The sequence below is a fragment of the Thunnus thynnus genome, chromosome 21, assembly GCF_963924715.1.
Source record: "Thunnus thynnus chromosome 21, fThuThy2.1, whole genome shotgun sequence".
Classification (NCBI taxonomy): Eukaryota; Metazoa; Chordata; class Actinopteri; order Scombriformes; family Scombridae; genus Thunnus; species Thunnus thynnus.
The window spans coordinates 4,136,557-4,155,996 of NC_089537.1; the positions used below are offsets into that span (position 1 = coordinate 4,136,557).

At 41.0% G+C, this 19,440-nt stretch overlaps 1 protein-coding gene across 3 annotated transcripts in view; it reads left to right on the forward strand.

Moving 5' to 3' along the window:
* LOC137173123 (disco-interacting protein 2 homolog C-like) overlaps positions 1-19,440 on the forward strand; it is a 69,487-nt gene that overhangs the window by 37,941 nt on the left and 12,106 nt on the right. For all 3 annotated transcript variants that reach the window (XM_067577851.1, XM_067577852.1, XM_067577850.1), the window contains 15 exons: positions 1,822-1,936; positions 2,195-2,334; positions 5,731-5,867; positions 6,686-6,894; positions 9,048-9,162; positions 10,652-10,853; positions 10,999-11,099; positions 12,208-12,288; positions 13,066-13,189; positions 13,283-13,404; positions 13,995-14,106; positions 15,067-15,176; positions 15,614-15,744; positions 17,326-17,494; positions 19,081-19,251. In XM_067577851.1, coding sequence (XP_067433952.1) covers positions 1,822-1,936; positions 2,195-2,334; positions 5,731-5,867; positions 6,686-6,894; positions 9,048-9,162; positions 10,652-10,853; positions 10,999-11,099; positions 12,208-12,288; positions 13,066-13,189; positions 13,283-13,404; positions 13,995-14,106; positions 15,067-15,176; positions 15,614-15,744; positions 17,326-17,494; positions 19,081-19,251 — 2,039 coding nt within the window. The remainder of the gene's footprint in view (positions 1-1,821; positions 1,937-2,194; positions 2,335-5,730; positions 5,868-6,685; positions 6,895-9,047; positions 9,163-10,651; positions 10,854-10,998; positions 11,100-12,207; positions 12,289-13,065; positions 13,190-13,282; positions 13,405-13,994; positions 14,107-15,066; positions 15,177-15,613; positions 15,745-17,325; positions 17,495-19,080; positions 19,252-19,440) is intronic.

A 19,440-nucleotide genomic window follows, 5' to 3' on the forward strand; every position in this document is an offset into this window, starting at 1 on the left:
CTCAGCCTCCGCAGCAGCAGAGCTCTCTCTCACTAACGGGGGGGTGGGGAGGGGAGGGGGGACACGGGGGACTTTAGAGAGGCGTGTTTGAGATAGAGAATGTCAGAGAAATGGATGAATTCTCCTGGGAAATCGGGGGAAACTGGGTCACTCCACAGGAATAGGAATGAGCTTAATTGGAGTTGAAAAACTGAAAATATGGCAGTTAGAAACCAGGAAATGATGTAATTTTCTGGTCCATACTGGTGCTTTTATATGTTTGGACCATTAACTACAAATTCTGTAATGTTTTCATTACTGCAGATCATAACAAGTTCTTTCTTTCTGTCTCGAGGCAGCCGTCGGTATCAATTCAATATGGACGTGCACAGACGTGAAACACTTGACATGAGTTTTCCATCACAGCGTGCGTTCAGAGAGGTGATGATGCAGCTCTGAGCGAGGACCCTTTTCAAACCTCTCAAGTGCACTGCGACATCACAACTGCAAAACTTTATATTTTTATTATTTTATTTTAAGTTGAATGAACACAACCCCGTCCTGTAAGGTGGAGCGGAGCAGGAAACATCAGACACAGGAAGTGAAGAATATCTTTATTTAGGCTCGAGTGCAGGCAGAGCTAAAACCGACCTGAACGGAGCAAACAGAGCAGACTGAACACAGGATCCAACAACACTATAGTGAAAACCAGGGGCAGGTTTCCTGAAGGTGTTTTAGACTGGTCTATTTGCTCATAGATTAGTCTGATGCAAGTTAGACTTTCTCACATAAATAAAGACTCATTTTAAGCCAAAAAAAAGCAGAAGCACCCAACAAAAAAGGAGGGAAACATAGAAAACACAAGCAGGCTGAAGAAAGCCTTAAAAAATGATGATAATAATAATAATAATAATAACTTTATTTATATAGCATCTTTTAAAACAAGGTGCTTTGACAGACAAAGTAAAAGCAAAGACATGAAACAGAAAACAATAACAGATTTGACCTCAGAAAGATGGCGGCCGAAGGTAAAGAAAGACAATAAAGAAAGAAAGTTGATCTAAAGACAACATTACATAAAAGCAAGTCTGTAAAAGAAGTGATTTAAAAGAAGTCACTGATTCTGCAGCCTTATCTCCTCAGACAGGTCGCTCCAAAGTCGAGGGGTCCTGATGGAAAAAGCAGATTTAATCCTCAGGCCCCACCTGAGGATCTAAGGCTGCGGGCTGCCTCATACGGGGGTCAGCAGATCTGTTATGTAGCTCGGAGCTTCAGACCCAGACGTGCTTTAAAAGTGATCAGTAAAAAGAAGATTTCTGCTTTTCCTTTTTTAAGTTTAACTGATGAGTTTGGAAATTTCATTGACATCCGTCTCCTTAAATCATCATTAGTACAAAGCAAAAAATGTACAACATTTTCTTGCACAATAACTGTAAAAACAGCATATTATGAATATAAGTTATAAAACACACTGTATTGATCAGTATGTAGTGTGAGACGAGGCTTGAAGTTGAAGCATCCGTCACCACCAGTGAGGTTTTTCAAACTGGTCCCTGCTCATGACTGTGTTTCCACCATCACGTTACTGCACATCAACATAAAACCATAAATGCATCAGGTTGCTCGCTGTGATGGATAACCTGCATTCCTGCACTGAAAACAGAAGGAAACGGTTTCCAGTGATGTAATTATTTAAGATAAAAGTGCTTTGAGTGTATCTTGTCATTCAGGGAACGATATATTTGATTCATCACATCTTTTTAGAAACTCAGCTGATGGTTGTTTGATTTCTGAGCTCATGTCAGGAGTCGATCACAGTTTCTTTCTGTTTCTGTCCGTCAGGGTCCATCTCATCCTGCGACGCCTTCCTCAACGTCTTTCAGACTAAAGGGCTGAGAGGCGAGGTCATCTGTCCCTGCGCCAGCTCCCCCGAGGCCCTGACGGTGGCCATCAGGAGGTACACACACACACACACACGCACACACACACACACACAATCTCTCAACCCTACTTTACATACACAAAAGACATGAATATGCAAACATTTGAGTACAAGTACACAGAAATATGCAAATATACAAATCACACACACACACTCACCTGCTGTATGCAAACATGCACAAACACATAATGTGTGTGTGTGTGTGTGTGTGTGTGTGTGTGTGTGTGTGTGTGTGTGTGTGTGTGTGTGTGTGTGTGTGTGTGTGGTCTCCAGGCCAGTGGAGGACAGCAGCCAGCCTCCGGGCCGAGGCGTCCTGTCCATGCAGGGTCTGAGCTACGGGGTCGTCCGAGTCGACACAGAGGAACGTCTGTCAGTGCTCACCGTGCAGGACGTCGGCACCGTCACACCAGGAGGTACGTCCATGTCTGTGTGTGTGTGTGTGTCTGTGTCTGTGTCTGTGTGTCTGTGTGTGTGTGTGTGTGTGTGTCTGTGTCTGTGTCTGTGTGTCTGTGTGTGTGTGTGTGTGTGTGTGTAGGTGTGTGGGTGTGGGCGGGGTCTGTATTTTCATATCTTAATAGTTGAAGCAAGATGTTTCTGATGTCGGGAGAAACTTATCAAAAGCACAAAATCCTTGTCACAGCAGGACGTGATGGAGAGAGAAAGATACGTGACGTCTTTGTTAATTTAATTATATTATTGATTAAAATGTTTTTCTGCCTGAGCTCCATCAAATACCCACTGATGTGTGATGATATTTTAAAGCTGTGTGTTGCGTCTGTAGCACAGAGACACAATTGAATGTCCTGATCAGATCAATGTTTCTACATCAGATGATCAAGAATTTATTTATTATAAGGTTAACAACCTTATAATAAATATTATAAGGTTGACAACATTTAACTTCTGGCTTATGTTGTTGAATGATAAAAGATGTTAACATTCCTTTAAAATAATTTATCTAAACACATAACCTCATGTATGAGATAATATCCAGCCCTGATTATTAGAAAGTGAATTAAAAGAAAGACGAACTTACAGATGTTAGTTGTGCAGTATTGAGATTACATGTTGATTGAGATAACAGAATTAAAGAGGAAGTGTGTGTGTGTGTGTGTGTGTGTGTGTGTGTGTGTGTGCTTGTATAAACATGTGACCACCTGAGCTCTCCTCCTCCTCTTCCTCCTCCTCCTCCTCCTCTTCCTCCTCCTCCTCCTCTGAAGAGTGAAACTATCGGTCTTCAGTGGTGTCACGCACCGAATAGCAAAAAATCCATTAAGTCCATTAAATCGTAAAATTTGTTGTAAGGGTGTGAAAGTGTGTCGCCTCTCCGTTTCATTAATGTCCAATTTCGGGAGTTCTCTCTCTCTCTCTCTCTCTCTCTCTCTCTCTCTCTCTCTCTCTCTCTCTCTCTCTCTCTCTCTCTCTCTCTCCTCATCACTGGGCGAGTTAAGTGGGTTCTGCTTTACATTTTCAAGAGCTTCAAACGTCTGAAAGAAAAAAAAAAACAACAAAGAGAGGAGAGTTTTCAATGTGACTGCAAACCAATCAGCTGAGTTTTTACAGATAATACAGAACATAAAGAAGCTTTTAGTACATAATAAATCATCTGCTCAGTCACATTATTTATACGCTGACATTCAGTTTAAGACCTGAAATGACTCAAACCTGCTCTCTCATATTAAACACTTTACTAACTATCTGAACAAGCTTGACTGTCTCTGAGCTCATGAACCTCCTGGCAGATAAAACAGGAAAAAAAGCTGAAAATATTAAGATTTGTGAAGCTAGAATCACTGACATTTTGCTCAAATAATTGTTTAGAGCAGGGCTATTCAACTAAAATGTAAAGAGGTCCAGTTAGAGAACATTTCTTGAAGCGAAGGTCCAGAAGATCATAATGTCTATAACTATTTAGTGTGATATATATTTAAGTAGCCTCGTAGTTGTATCAACATCTGCATGTAATCAATACCAACGTAACACGTAACATAGAAGTGAACATATATATATGACTGCTGATATGTTTAATGTAATAATAATAATCTCATCTACTAAATAAATTAGGGCAGCATTCACCGTCTACCGTAAAGACTATAAAAGCTGCGCCAGTTAAAATAGAAGTGCCCCTCTGATTCAGACGCTCTTAACTTCACGATGTGTATTAACCCTTAAAAATAACTCTTAAGCTCACAATAACATGAGTAAAGTATTCTTAGTGTGTCTCTAACATATTGTAGACTTAAAATGATGTTTTAAATAAGTAATAACAACCGATATCACAAATTTAACAATTTATAATAAGTTGTGGGAGAGAAGAATCTTATCTGAGCTTTATTTCTTTTTTAATACGACAGAATAACGAGATGTCAGCGAGAAGGTTGATAGAGTCGCGACATTTCTCTGTTTTTTATTACCTTAATTCATATTTACTGTATTATTACATCCATGTGAACAGACTTCAGTCAGTGAAGCCGAAGCAGAAAACCGTCAAAGACAATTCATCTTGTTTTTTCCTGTGAGTCCGTTTATCCAGATGAATTGAATGTAAATAGAAAACCGCACATGAGGAAGTGAAGGTCCGTCTCCTATAATCCACAAAGAAGGCGGTAATCTGCAGAAGGGAACGTGTAAACCCCGGTGATCAAACGCACCAGGCTGCCACAAGCTAATCAAACATCACCCTGAGCTTCCCTGTGAACTCCACCGCCACCCGGTGTTCACCGCGGGAACTACACCTGCTGCCACCACAGAAGAAGATGAATTAAAAAAGGGGGGGGGGAAATTAAGTGTCACCTTCATCGAGGAGGAACCTGAATAGTGACTTTTCTACCAAAATAGAGCGTTTCAAATCCATAAATCTCATCTACAGATTGATCTTTCTTAACTCTCAATAACATAATCCAAAAATATTAACGAAAACGCTGCACTGCTTCCTTCCAGCTCCTCTAGTAACCTTCTTCTAGGTCGACACAGACAGACGCCGACGTCATAATCGGGTCAGAACAACCTACTTTAAGCTCAAACTCTTGAAAAAAAAATGTGACTAACAGGTGCAGCGCAGTGAAAACGGTAACAGGTGGGATCATCATCATCATCATCATCTCTCTCCCCTCGTGTATGGAAACAAGTCAAATCTCAGTCTGTGTTAAAAGGTCGAGGTCTGTATTTAATCAGTTCTCTCAGCTGGAGAAGATTAATATCGTATCTCTGAGGTGTTTCACAAGGTTAAACATGATCTGAAGTAAACTAAAGCCTCTTCTTTTGATATGAAAGAGTTTATTATAATTTATCAAAGAAATAAAAGGTCAATCTCCTTCCTCTTCACGTTGAAATGACTCTATATCCTCCAGAACAAAGTAACAGGCAGCACTCCATAGTTACCCCTCATGTCTTTTAGATGTATTGGCAGCAGGTGGGCTGACGAGTCTGCTGATGTATTTTAGTATAAAGCTCAAAAGACAGGAGGTGATTTTCTTACTGCAGCGGTTTTTCCTCTTATGGACGATGGTTTCGTTTTCTTTTATTGCCTGTTGTTTTGTACGGCTCATGAAGTTTTGTGAAGTCACTTCATGGATACGAACGACTCGCAGCGACTGTTTGAAAAAGAGACTTTCAAATGTTATTTTTTATTGTTATTGTTGTGTTTTTGAAGGTGCGATTTCTCAGATTCATTTGTGAACATTACAGCTACAAGCTTTAGTAAAGGTGTCTTATTCCTTCACCAGTGTTTCCTCCTCTCTCTCTCTCTCTCTCTCTCTCTCTCTCTCTCTCTGTGTCTGTTGGTCTCGTTGTCTCTCGCCCTCTCTCAGGCCTGGTGTGTGTGGTGAAGCCTGAAGGCGTCCCTCAGCTCTGTCAGACGGACGAGATCGGCGAGCTCTGCGTCTGCTCCATCGCCACCGGCACCTCCTACTACGGCCTCACCGGCATGACCAAGAACACCTTTGAGGTGAGGCAGGCGGCCCGCGGCGTCTGTTTTTTTTATGATTGTTGGTTTTTTTTTGACAGTAAAATGCTTTTAAATACCAGGTCGACACATGTATCTGTAACATAGAAGACCCTGTTGGCTACGTTTACATACAAACTTAATGTGAATGTGATTATGCTCTTAGTTGAAGTAATGGCAGTAAGATATGTGGATTATCTGATCTTACTCTCATTATTTGGGGCCAGTCAGATTATGTACATATACATAAAATAAAGGTGCACATGTGTAACTGGTGTCTCCAGGTGGTGAAGTGATGATAAACATGATGATGGAAAGCAAAACGGAGAAGAAACAGAGTTAATGTTGCATGTAAAATCACAATTTTGCAACAATTAGTTAATTAATTAATTAGTCGATTGAAAGAAAATTCATTATTATAATCACAGATTAGCAACTTATTTTTCAAGCATAAATGCCAAATATCTGCTGCTTCCAGGTTCTCAAATGTGAGAATTTGCTGGTTTTCTTGCTCTTATATTATAGTACATTGAATATTTTTGGGTTATTGACTCAAATCAAGATATTTAATGATGTCACTCCAGCATATTGTGATTATTTATAGACCGAACGATTCATCTTGTTTTCTTCTTAATGTTTTTAAGTCCGTTTCATTAAACTTATGAAGACCAGCAGTGTGACATTATCAATACAAAAGGCACGAAGTTAAAAATACTGTCTGAAAATATCTGATTCTGGCTCTGTCGTGCAGCTCTAGTGCTGGCTTGTTGCCATGGCGACCCTGCAGCTGAACGCCTGTGTGTGTGTGTGTGTGTTTGCAGGTTTACCCGGTGAGCTCCAGCGGGGGGCTGATCAGCGAGTACGCCTTCGTGCGGACCGGCCTGCTGAGCTTCATCGGCCCCGGCGGCCTGGTCTTCATCACCGGCAAGATGGACGGACTCATCATGGTGAGCGGACGGAGGCACAACGCCGACGACATCGTCGCCACGGCGCTGGCGGTGGAGCCGATGAAATTCGTCTACAGGGGAAGGTGAGTGTGGTTTTTTTTTTTTGCAGAACGGAGCGAGAGGAGATTTAGACTCAAACGTGGAGAAAAGGGATTCGAACGCACGTCGTTGCTGCTGAACACACAGGGGAACGTCTCAAAGTCACAACGAGAGTCACTGAACAGTTTTTAACATCGTTCCCATCGACAGCAGCTGAAAACCTGCCAGATGTCTGACGCCGGCACAGTTACTGTCACACTGATAAATGAGCAATACCCCTGCACATAATAAATCTAATAAAGTAGAGCAATAGTGGATGAATCCAGAAACAGTAATAGAGTGAAGTTTAATTGTGTCCACGGCCACCGAGGAGGAAATCCATCTTTTAGCCGACAGGGTCTGATGACGTTTTCTGGAGCTATTTAAAGGTACCGAAGCAGCGAGCCAACACACAAAGATCCTCTGAATTAAACATAAAAAGATTAAACTGATTACAGATTTAATATGAAGCATTTTATTACAAGTTTGATTCACAGATAAAACGTAGATGTTATATCAGGATTAAAGTGTGTTTTATTACTGCTGGTCTGTTTGCTCCAATAAACACGATGTGTGAAATCCTTCCTTTCCTGTACGTACAGACGGTTTTGTTCATGCATGTTTGAGTTCCCAGTATACTTCTGAACCTCCAGTAACATCCCCCAGTATAGCTCTACTAATGCTCAATAAAAAGTAGAATGAAGTAGGTAGAGAGAATGAAGTAACTCTGATCATCTGCGGTGGAGTTTCCATCCTGTTGCTCTCTGTTCTTCTGTTGTGACACTTAAAAACCTGAAGATCTGAAGGAATCAGAAGTTCTTGTGTTTCTTCACAAACTGTTGCTGACTCTCCTTTTCTTACACATTTTTACACATCTTAATGTGTTTAAATACTTCGAACCAGCTAAAAAGGAAGTAAGAACAACCTTATAAAGATTCTTTAGATCTGAGGTGATGTTTGTTATGACAATGTTATCAGACTCATTGATTAGGCTGAAAGACTTTTCTACTACTTTTTTATTTATTCTGAAGACACGTTTGATACTTTTGATGCTGATAATTCTTCCTGCTTCGGTTTCTTGTGAAGAGATTCACAAGTGTTTAATAGAAAAGGAAGAAGGGTTGAATTTCTGCTCGTCCTGCATCGTGTTCAGCTGCTTTTAAAAAGAAAAACAAACAAAAAAAAGAACAAATCATACCTGTATATATATTGATCAGAGGTACGTTTCAGCTCAATTTGGTATTATGTTATTAGAAACTTAATGATTAATTAGAGGCCCAAAATTTAGTCGATTCTTTCTAATTTGGAAAATTCTGAAAGAGCAATAATATCTTCAGCTGAAATGGGAAAGTTTTACTTTTTCTAGTGTGAGATTTTGATACTTTTTATGTTAATAAAATAAAAATGATTTTGGTTGATATTCCACATCTTCAAATCTAACAATTTTGTGGCCTAAAATTGAATTTTTTTCTTTAATTTTGTTACCATCAGGATGGAAAAAGCTTCTAAAACAGCATTTATTAAATAACAGTTGTTACTCTAATCATATCCATAAGATTAAAGAATACACTATTCCTCACAGGACCAGGTCAAAATAATACATAAATACATAAATAGATAAAAGGAAAATAAAGCATGACACAAGTGTGTAGTGCTTAAATAAATATAAGTGCAGTAAAAGTGACCTGAGTTAGTTAATTGGTGGAATAAAAATGTCTTGTTTCAGCTCTTTACAGCAGGTGAGGAAGGTTTTCAGGGGTGGCTGTTGCTCTGGAGGTAGAGCAGGTCGTCCAGTAATTAGAAGATCACTGGTTCGATCCCAAAGAGTCTTTTGGCAAAATACTGAACCCCAAACTGCTCCTGAAGGCAGCACCATCAGTGTGTGAATGGGTGTTAATGGGAGGCTGTTGGCCTGTAGTATTAAAGTGCTTTGAGTGGTCAGAAGACTAGACTACTATATCAGACACTACTTTCAGTGTCTAATATAGTAGATAAATTGCTCTCTAGCTGCAGTCAGGAAGCTTTAGTCACATCAACTGTGGATGATTGATTGATATCAGATATTAAACAGTACGTCCTGAACGTGTCGGCTCAGTAACAGCTGCTGAGGAGAAAGAAAGAAACGAGTTTGTCTTTTTCCTCTCGTCCTATCCTGCAGGATAGCGGTGTTCTCTGTGACGGTGTTGAGGGATGAGAGGATCGTGGTGGTTGCCGAGCAGAGACCCGACTCCACGGAGGAGGACAGCTTCCAGTGGATGAGCCGCGTGCTGCAGGTAGATCACTTCTGACACGCCGCCGTCCCGTCCTGTACGGCTCAGTGCAAAGAGTAAGATGACGGTGATGAAGTCGCACCAGGCGGGATGTTCATGTTGACTTCTACTTGTCAGCCTAAATCAAGTACGGCAGCTAGAACAGAGATGTGCATTCAGCAAGACACCAGGCAATACAATACTTCTACTATATAATACAGGTTTTACCCCCTAAAACTGTAACAGAGATTCTTATAAACAGCCATAGAATCCACTAAACTACAGCCTGTTGATTCCATCTTTGTGTCTCACAAGATAAAAATCACAAAAGCAATTAATCAAAACTTATATGCAAGCTCCTAGACCAGGGTTACCATAGTAACAATCCAGCATTCAACATTTTTTTATTATCACTCACTGCCTGAACACTAAAAAGGTTGATGTTCGTTTAAAACGGATATTTTAAAATTTTATAATGGAGGTATTTCAAATTAATTTGTTTTTAAGCTGCAATTTCTGCTCAAACAGCAGCGTCAAATTTAGAAAATCACACAAGAATTCAAAACAGCAACACTGGAAATGGGAATGATAAATATATTCAGTAATAAACACTGTGATAATGTTAAAATGATTATGTATGAATGACAAATGAGTGTAAGAAACCAGCATTTGTGACTTTATTTACTCTTTTCAGTCAAAATCAACTCATTTTTCCAGCGTTCAGACTGGTTTTTCTACCTGACTGCTGGTTTAAGACACGCTTGAAAAATTGTGAACCTGCCCTTTAAGTCACCGTGACGAACTCTCAACAAAAATGGAGCATCATAAGCTTCACAAACGAGGCCTTATTGTGGGTTCATGGAGTTGATTTGCATCATATTATTAAAGTGTTTCTGTGTCCTCGCACTTATTGATTCTTAGATCCATCTTTGTGTCTCACAAGATAAAAATCACTGATCACAAAAGCAATTAATCAAAACTTATACGCAAGCTCCTCGACCAGGGTTACCATAGCAACAATCCAGCATTCAACATTTTTTATTATTACTCACTGCCTGAATACTAGAAAGGTTAATGTTTGTTTAAAACGGATATTTTAAAATTTGATACTGGAGGCTGCAATTTCTGCTCAAACCAGCAGCGTAAAATTTAGAAAATCACACAAGAATTCAAAACAGCAACACTGGAAATGGGAAATATAAATATATTCAGTAATAAACACTGTAATAATGTTAAAATGATTATGTATGAATGACAAATGAATGTAAGAAACCAGCATTTGTGACTTTATTTGCTCTTTTCAGTCAAAATCAACTCATTTTTCGTGAGCGTTCAGACTGGTTTTTCTACTAAAAGTCAGTCTGATGCAGAAGCAGTCGAGGCTGTTTTGCAGTATTCGTCATTAGCAGTCTGTAAAAATCCCTTTTATTGACAAAATGAACCCCAAACCGCATTCCAGCAGATCATCCCTCCGTCCTCTGACTGTCCTCCGTGCATCTCTTCCCTTCTCAAGGCCATAGACAGCATCCACGGGGTGGGCGTGTTCTGCCTGGCTCTGGTCCCGGCCAACACCCTCCCCAAGACTCCTCTGGGCGGCATCCACCTATCAGAGATCAAGCAGCTGTACCTGGAGGGGGGGCTGCACCCCTGCAACGTCCTCATGTGCCCCCACACCTGCGTCACCAACCTGCCCAAACCGCGGCAGAAACAGCCAGGTGAACGTCTGCTTCTTCGGCGTCTTTTGATTATTTTAGGAATGAAATTGATGAATGACACTCTTTAGGACTGCTGTGCTGATCCTGTGTGTGTGTGTGTGTGTGTGTGTGTGTGTGTGTGTGTGTGTGTGTGTGTGTGTTGCAGAGATCGGTCCTGCCTCTGTGATGGTGGGGAATCTGGTGTCAGGGAAGAGGATCGCTCAGGCCAGCGGCAGAGATTTGGGACAGACTGATGACAATGACCAGGTGACACACACACACACACACACACACACACACACACACACACACACACACACACACACACACACACACACACTTTCTATAGGGCTAGGAGCAGTGATGTCATGATAGATAAAATGCTCTGAACTCAAAGCAAACAAGTTTAAAAGCTTTGTGGTTTAGATGCATCTCACATAAGTGCAACATCCCAGTTTTCATCTCAGCTGGGAACTTGTGATGCACTTCCTGTCTGTATCCCGACTGTTAACCTCGACTAAAAGAGGCGTTATCACTGCACGCCGGCCTTCCTCAGGGTCAAACAATCACACACTAGTATATGTTAAAAGCCCAGGCTTCTACTGTATGTCTTCCTTCTTTTTTTATGATGAAAATTAAAAAGATAAATTAAATATCATGTTTTTCTCTTAGTGGAAGAGTGACTCCTTCCTCTGTGCCTCGAGAGAGATTTTTTTGTTTTCTTGGGTTTATGAAGCTTGAAATCTTGAATAAACTCAAATATCAGGAGCTCTGATTGATTCACCATCATAAGCAGCCGATAAACTTTTCAAACAGGCCGATCACTGTTTCAACTCCCTGATGATGATGATGATGAAGAAGAAGAGGTTTCATTAGTCGTATGTGCGTTTTTTCTGAGACGCTCTGAAGTATCGGCAGGTTGTTTCTCAGCTCCTTTGAAGTTTCTCAGTCTGTGATATTGATTAAAAGCACTTAAAATGTGACGGACAGAAGGCAGAGCTTCAGCCGCTCTGCTTCTGTCAGCAGCGGCCGGTGAGTAAGCACATACTGACGTGGACTCCTCATGTCTGGTCTGCAAGTTTATGTGCTGATGTTGGTAGAATTTGCGGGTAAAAAGCAGAATTTTATGGCTTCTGTGAAACCGCTCAGTGCAGCCTTTCTGTTATTCATATTATGTAGTTTAAGAAACAAATTTAAAGCCGATAAAGTTATATTAAGCGTTTGAAATTTCAGCCTCAGTCCCGAAAGATGAAATGTGTCCAACAAATACACTCAGATTGCACAAAGAAAGTCTGTGTAGATGCAGGATCTGTCACGTCAGGGTGATGAAATTCAACGCACCTCATGTGTGTGATGACGTCTTGTGTTTTTCTAGTTCCTGTTCCTGTCAGAGGTTTTGCAGTGGAGAGCTCAGACCACACCGGACCACGTCCTCTACACTCTGCTCAGCTCCCGGGTAACAACACACACACACACACACACACACACACACACACACACACACACACACACCTCTGACCACACTTATAGTTTATATTAAAGAAGATCCGACTCTGAAGAATTTAGATTTTACATTCATATGAACATAAGAGGAAGAAGAGAAAATAACTTTTTTAAGACATTTACCCAAGAATATGTGTATATCTACCAATTTATATTGACTAATTATTGATTTAATAGATCCTGTGTTTATTGTATATACTGTAAATACTTTACATAGAAGTCACATCCAGTCATGTGACCAGCATCATCATTTTTAGTCATTGCTACTTGTATTTTTGTTTCTGTTTTCTGAGATATAATTTCCTCTTTACGTCACTTTACTACATGTTGTTTATTATCTCTTGGTTGTTTGCTGCTGCTATGACACACCTCCAACATAATTACTACAGGAAGCCCTCGACATTTAGCTGCAAACATTATATTTTCACAATAAAACATCTTAAAACTATAAAAAATTAGATGGTGGTCCAGAAACAGCTCATATGAACTGTGAGAAATGAGATTAAAAACTGAGGTTTGATTGTGTACTGGCTGTAGAAGTGTTACTGGGGTTGTAGTGGGATTTATTTTTATTTTCTTTTATGACATATATTCATGTGCAAGGGACCCTACACAAAAAAAACAAAGAGAAGAGAAGCTTTGTAGCAAATAGAGCTGATAACTACTTGTTATTTATGTTGGCTGAACTCCTCGTGTAGTTTATAACTCCTCCCTCCCTCCCGTCCTGCAGGGGGCAGTGTCCAGCTCTCTCACCTGTCTGCAGCTCCATAAGAGGGCAGAACGAGTGGCGGCTCTGCTGCTGGAGCGAGGAGGTCTGCAGGAGGGAGACCACGTGGCTCTGGTCTACCCACCAGGTACATGTTACGTCTGATGTTTACTGAACAACATTTGAAGACTCTGAGTGTTTTAATCGCTCACACGTCTCTCTCGCCGTGTGTCCCCCGCAGGTATCGACCTGATCGCAGCCTTCTACGGCTCCCTGTACGCCGGCTGTGTTCCCATCACGGTGCGACCGCCTCACCCGCAGAACATCTCCACCACCCTGCCCACCGTCAAGATGATTGTCGAGGTCAGAGTCTCATCAAAAAAAAATAATTTAAGGGATTTTACACTGAGATTTTTTATCTTATCAGTGAATATTTAAAGGTGCGATATACAACATTCAGCCTCACTAGATGTCACACTCTAGTAAACTCAGATCAAACTGTCAAACTAGGCAGAGCTGATCAAATATAGATCAAGATTATTGGTTATTTTGTTGCCTGTTTCTCACCTCAGATGTTTTCAGAAATGTATGTTAGTTTACTGTTTGGCTGTAATATGAGAAACAGGAGTGTGACTTCATTCTCTGCTCAGGTCGCCATGACTCCACTATGTCTTTACATAGCAAATAGTTGTTTGCTGACATCTAGTGGGGCTGAATGTCGTATATTGCACCTTTAAACACATTTTTAGAAATTGTTGCATGAACTAAACATCATGTTCTGAAAGCATTTAAGACAGCACATGACATTATTATTGTTTTCCTTTTTTGTGTTGATACGTCTTGTTTGTCAGAAAGATTCTGTTCTGTGAAAATGTCTTTGATTGATTGAGGCACCGAATCCCTTCCAGCTCTGACCTCTCTCTCTCTCTCTCTCTCTCTCTCTCTGTCTCCAGGTCAGTCACTCGGCCTGCGTGATGACCACGGCGGTCATCTGTAAGCTGCTGCGCTCCAAGGAGGCCATGGCCACGGTGGACATCAGGAACTGGCCGCCTGTCCTCGACACCGGTACAGCAGCCCGTCTCTCACAAAACAAACACACAAACCTGCACGACACAAACCTGCACACTCACACGGATGTTTTCAGGTATTTTATCTGAACATTTGATGGATCTATGCTGGAAAATACAAGGAAGTTGACAGGAATGTGTATCATGTCACCCTTATATACATACGTCGAGGCTCCTTACATGCTTGCTAATAACTTATTTGAAGAGTTTTACTGAGAAGAGTCGGGAACTTATCAGAGTTAAATTGAATGTATCAGTTTTGGACAGATTCATGCAGAGGTGTTCATGATACTAGCCGCCAGCTGCTGTCTTCTCTTAAAGGGAAAAGCCAACAACAGTCCTTCCTCTTGTGCATAATCATGTTTTTTGGTTCAGAGCGTGCAGGGAGAGGAGGGGATGCTCAAAGACGTGTTTGTGAGAGAGAGAGAGAGAGAGAGAGAGCGAGTGGGGCAAAGAGGGGCAGAGCCAATCGATGAGCTGCACGCAGCTCTGCAAGGAAATAAGATTTTACCCGTTTTAAATAGTAAAAAAAAAAAATAGGAAAATCAATATGTGGCGGTCAGTGTTGATATTGTGGTGAGCCGCAACAAATAAATCAATGTATGGAAGCACTGGTGGTAAAATACAGTTCAGGTCACATTCACTTAACCTGACTTTAGTTTTTTTGTGTTTAACTCCAGATGATGTTTGCAAAAATTAAGTTTCGGTACGTTTTGAAGCAGCTACTTTAAAGGTAACAGTGTAACAGTGTTTCCACGACAACAGCACATGTTCTTACATTACAGCTCAAGCTGAGTTAGTAGTGTTTTAGGTTCAGCTTGAGGTCAGTATTTCTGAAATGAATGCAACTCAACAGACTGTGCTCTTGAGTGTAATAAAACAAATATGCGTGTGCGTGTGTGTGTGTGTGTGTGTGTGTGTGTGTGTGTGTGTGTGTGTGTGTGTGTTTGTACTGCAGATGACCTGCCAAAGAAGAAGCCTCCCGCTCTGTATAAGCCCACCAACCCCGACGGCCTGGCCTATCTGGACTTCAGTGTGTCGACGACCGGCATGCTGGCCGGAGTTCAGGTCAGCTCAGCTGTTAATCCTCATCACCCGACCAAACCGCTCACAGTCTCCGGGCCACCTTCCCCTCCTTATTTCATTTATTCATCGCTTTTTCATTCCGCAGGAAAATTCAGCTGTCAGAGCCGCGACAAACGACACACAGTACAGACAGTAAACATGACAAAAGAGCAGAATAAAAGCACATTTGGCAAACAGTAGAAACGTCAAGCCTTTTGTTTATATCCCTGTATGAAATAAACATCAGAGTGAAGGCTGCATCCTCCTCCAATTTACATTAAAGGAGATACATTTGTTAAAGTATCGGATATAAATCTTGTGAATTTACAAACTAACCGTCCGTCTTTTCTATCCTGTTCTTTGTCTGTGTGTGTGTGTTTGTGTGTTTGTTGTCTCTCTCTCTCTCTCTCTCTCTCTCCTTCCCTCCCTTCTCTCTCCAGATGTCCCATAATGCCGTTGGAGCCTTCTGCCGGTCGGTGAAGCTGCAGTGTGAGTTGTACCCGTCCAGAGAAGTGGCCATCTGTCTGGATCCCTACTGCGGCCTCGGCTTTGTCCTCTGGTGTCTCTGCAGGTTTGTGTCCGTCCCCCTGCAGACGTACACACTATTAAATATGTATTTCAGTCTTTAAAGTGTGCGCCAGCGATGTAGTGAAGCACTTCTATGTGAGAGACGCATTAAAAAAGAATCAACAGAGGCTGAGATATCTTGACTTTCAAGCTCCAACAACACTGGATCCTACATTTCCCATAATGCAAATCATCTTTCATTAAACCATACCTGCCTAGTAAATGCCCACACTTTCCAGTCTGTAATAAACTGGTTTCATAGACTGAACTGTACTCCTCATGTCATTTATGTTGACATGTATAATCATAGAAGTTTGACTTTTTAATTCTATAATTTTATTGTATTATTGAATGAATGAATACTTGTATAACTACTGTTTTGTAAGGAAAAGGAAAGTTACTTTGCTTTTATTTTGGTAATAATACACTAAAATCATAAAATTAAAGAACCTGTCTGTGAGTGCTTTTAATTCTGTGATGCACAGTTAATAATGTTAAGATAATAATATTAATACATATTCAGATCAGTCTGTAGGAGGAGCAGCTGTCAATTTTGAAGACTGAGTAGCAGGACATTTAAATGATGTATTTTTTAGTCACTTACAGACACATTAATTGACATTATTATAATGTTAAAGTGCTCGTTTAAACATGTTTTCTGTGGCAGTTCCTCGGTAAGTAAGACACATCTGGCAAACCATTGCAATGCACAATAGTAGCATAAAGACATAAACAATTGATGCATAGTTTCCCGTGAATAAGCTAACTTCAAGCTAACTCTGGTGCAGTGCATCATTTATGCTTAATACTGCACACTGTCCTGTTCAATAAATCAAATCAATGAATATTTATTTTAAAAAATCCTCATTTGAACCATCAGATATATGCAGAGTATTCAAACATCAATCCAGGAAGCTTCTCTTTCCTCCAAGTCTGTGCATATTAAGCACCTGTATGCCCATAAATCTGACTCCAATGCTCAGGTGTCCATATAGTTTTGGCCATTTAATATATGTTCTTCATAATGATAAAATAATTCACTGCAAGTAAGGAAAAGAAAAATAATCAAATACTGTCGTTGCAGTTCACCACAGTCTTGTTTCATCACAGAAGTGTCTGATAGTCACATGAAGATTGATGTCAGGTGGTCGTCTGGCTCCTTTAATAAAAAGAAGAGAGATTCACTGTTGTGATGCGACGCTCCCTCGTCCGTCTGAAACTTTCCTCTCTCGTCTCGATCGTCAGTAAATCTTTCGCTGTGGTTGATTTTTAAATTCTCTGCTCAGAAGTTCTGAACTTGGCGAGAGCAGATTTCTGCTGCTGAAATGTCTTATAAATAAAACAGACTGCAAATCACTTTGGGTACGAGAACGTCTCAATGACTTTAAAGCTATAATAACTCACATTTGCACCTTATTGTTATTAAGTGCTTTTGGCTCTCAGGTCTCTGTGGAAAATACATTCTGATGTCAACGAGACTGTTTATGTAACAGGAGCAGATTCATTTTTATTGCATGTATCCATTAAAGGGCTGTGTGAATAAAGTGTTTGTGTGTGTGTGTGTGTGTGTGTGTGTTGTTTGCAGTGTGTATTCAGGCCACCAGTCCATCCTGATCCCGCCGGTGGAGCTGGAGTCCAACCCGGCGCTGTGGCTGCTGGCCGTCAGCCAGCTGAGGGTGCGAGACACCTTCTGCTCCTACAGCGTCATGGAGCTCTGCACCAAAGGGCTCGGCCTGCAGACCGAAGCGCTCAAGGTCAGTGACAACAACAACAACGACAACACTGGAAAAACCTGCAAATACATTTGTGACATTGGTTTCATGTACAGTTTATGAGCTCTTTCTCACTGTAGGAACCTTTTTTAGGATCTCAGAAGCATCATTACTGCTACAACAACTTTTATTCAGACTGAAAGCAAGCACTTGTTGTCACTACTATCGATATTTTCTATATTACATTGGATGGCAATGTTGCTTAAGAAACAGTTAATGTAGCCAACGTCTGCTACTAAATGGTTAAATAGTAAGCAGAGTTAAACTATATGGACAAAACTGAAACTATTACATTGTTTGTCTCTTTTCAGACATCCATCTACAGTAAATATAACATTTGAATGACAGCATTTTAATCTGAGTCTCATCTTTGTTCTTTAGTTGTCATGGAAACACAAGACATGAGTTACATTCACTAAAGGAGCTTTAAGTCTCTGCATTTATTCATACATGTAGTTCCTGCAGGATTTCATAGTTCCCAAAACATTTTAGCTACAGGGGCAGTTTTTGTTAATCATTATTTCTGAATATTGATTAAAATATTTTAATTTGCACTCAGAGCACTCGGGGTCAGGTGGGTCTTTGCTGGGAGAAGTGATGTCACTATATCGACGAGCGGTTGCCATCGTGGCTTCAGCTCGGCAACATCGACTCCCAGTTACCTCCCATCCTACCAGCCTGTAGAGCACGAGCTGCTGCCGCCCAACCAGTACGATCTCATCCTGCTGCTACATGGAGCAATGATGAGCGAGACATACGAACAGGATATCAGACTTTGGAGCTGATACTGTTTCTCTTCGTAGATCTTTTCTCTTGTTTTGAAGATCATTCAGGAAACTCACGTACCAGTCATACGTCTCTCTCTCTCGCTGTAGTTTCTGTGGTTGCCATGGTCACTAAGTGAGTCAAGGCAGTAAGTTTGAAAAAGTCGAACCGTCATGAATCTGACGGCAGCAGCAAAGAGTTGCACACGTTCACTGACCAACCGACCAGCCAACAAGATCTCACTCGTGGCTGACGACCACTTTTTATTAAAAAGCATCTTTACAGCTGCACTCAGTTTGTCTTTTAGCTGAACATGAGCAGTAAGAAAAGCTGCAGACTCTTGACTCTAACTGACTTCACTCGTCCGTCCTCAGCTGTAATAAAGTGTTTCTCTCTGTTTGCTCAGCCCGAGGCTACGTGTAAGTGCTGAAGTTAAAGCCGCAGACGTCTCTGATTGGTCACTGATGGAAGCTGCAGAGTTAATTTTAGTGATTATCTTTCTCTACGTCTCCATGGAGACTGAAGGTCGAACGCTGAGTGAAAAGTAGAAATGTTCTTTTCTTACTTGGCTGCTTTTTTTTTTTTTACAAGACACACCTTTGTCGTTTGCTCCTTTTAAAACGTTCTGTATTACATTTAACGCCCACATGTCTCCTCTTCAGCCACAGAGGAATCAAATGTTTTACCAACTGATCAGTTTCATGATAAAAACCCTCAGACAGATTTTTATAAAAGATGTTCCTCAGTCCTCCTTTTTTTTTTTCTCCTGAGACCGTCTCTGAGATGTTTGTCGTCCCGTCCAGGCTCGGGGTCTGGATCTGTCTCGGGTTCGGGCCTGCGTGGTGGTGGCAGAGGAGAGGCCCAGGATGTCGCTCACGCACTCCTTCTCCAAACTGTTCAAAGATCTCGGCCTTCACCCGCGATCCGTCAGCACGGCCTTCGGCTGCAGAGTCAACCTGGCCATCTGCCTGCAGGTAAACACAGCGTCTGAACTCTGAGCTGATGTGACTTAAGACACATTTTAGATGGAGTATTGTTCATCTGTAGCTCTGCGTTTAGAGACTTAACAACCACATAAATAACTGAATTTACTTAATTCACGCGCTGAAAAACATGTAATATTTCCTCCTCAAGTCATTTATTGATTTATTTACATCCTGTTT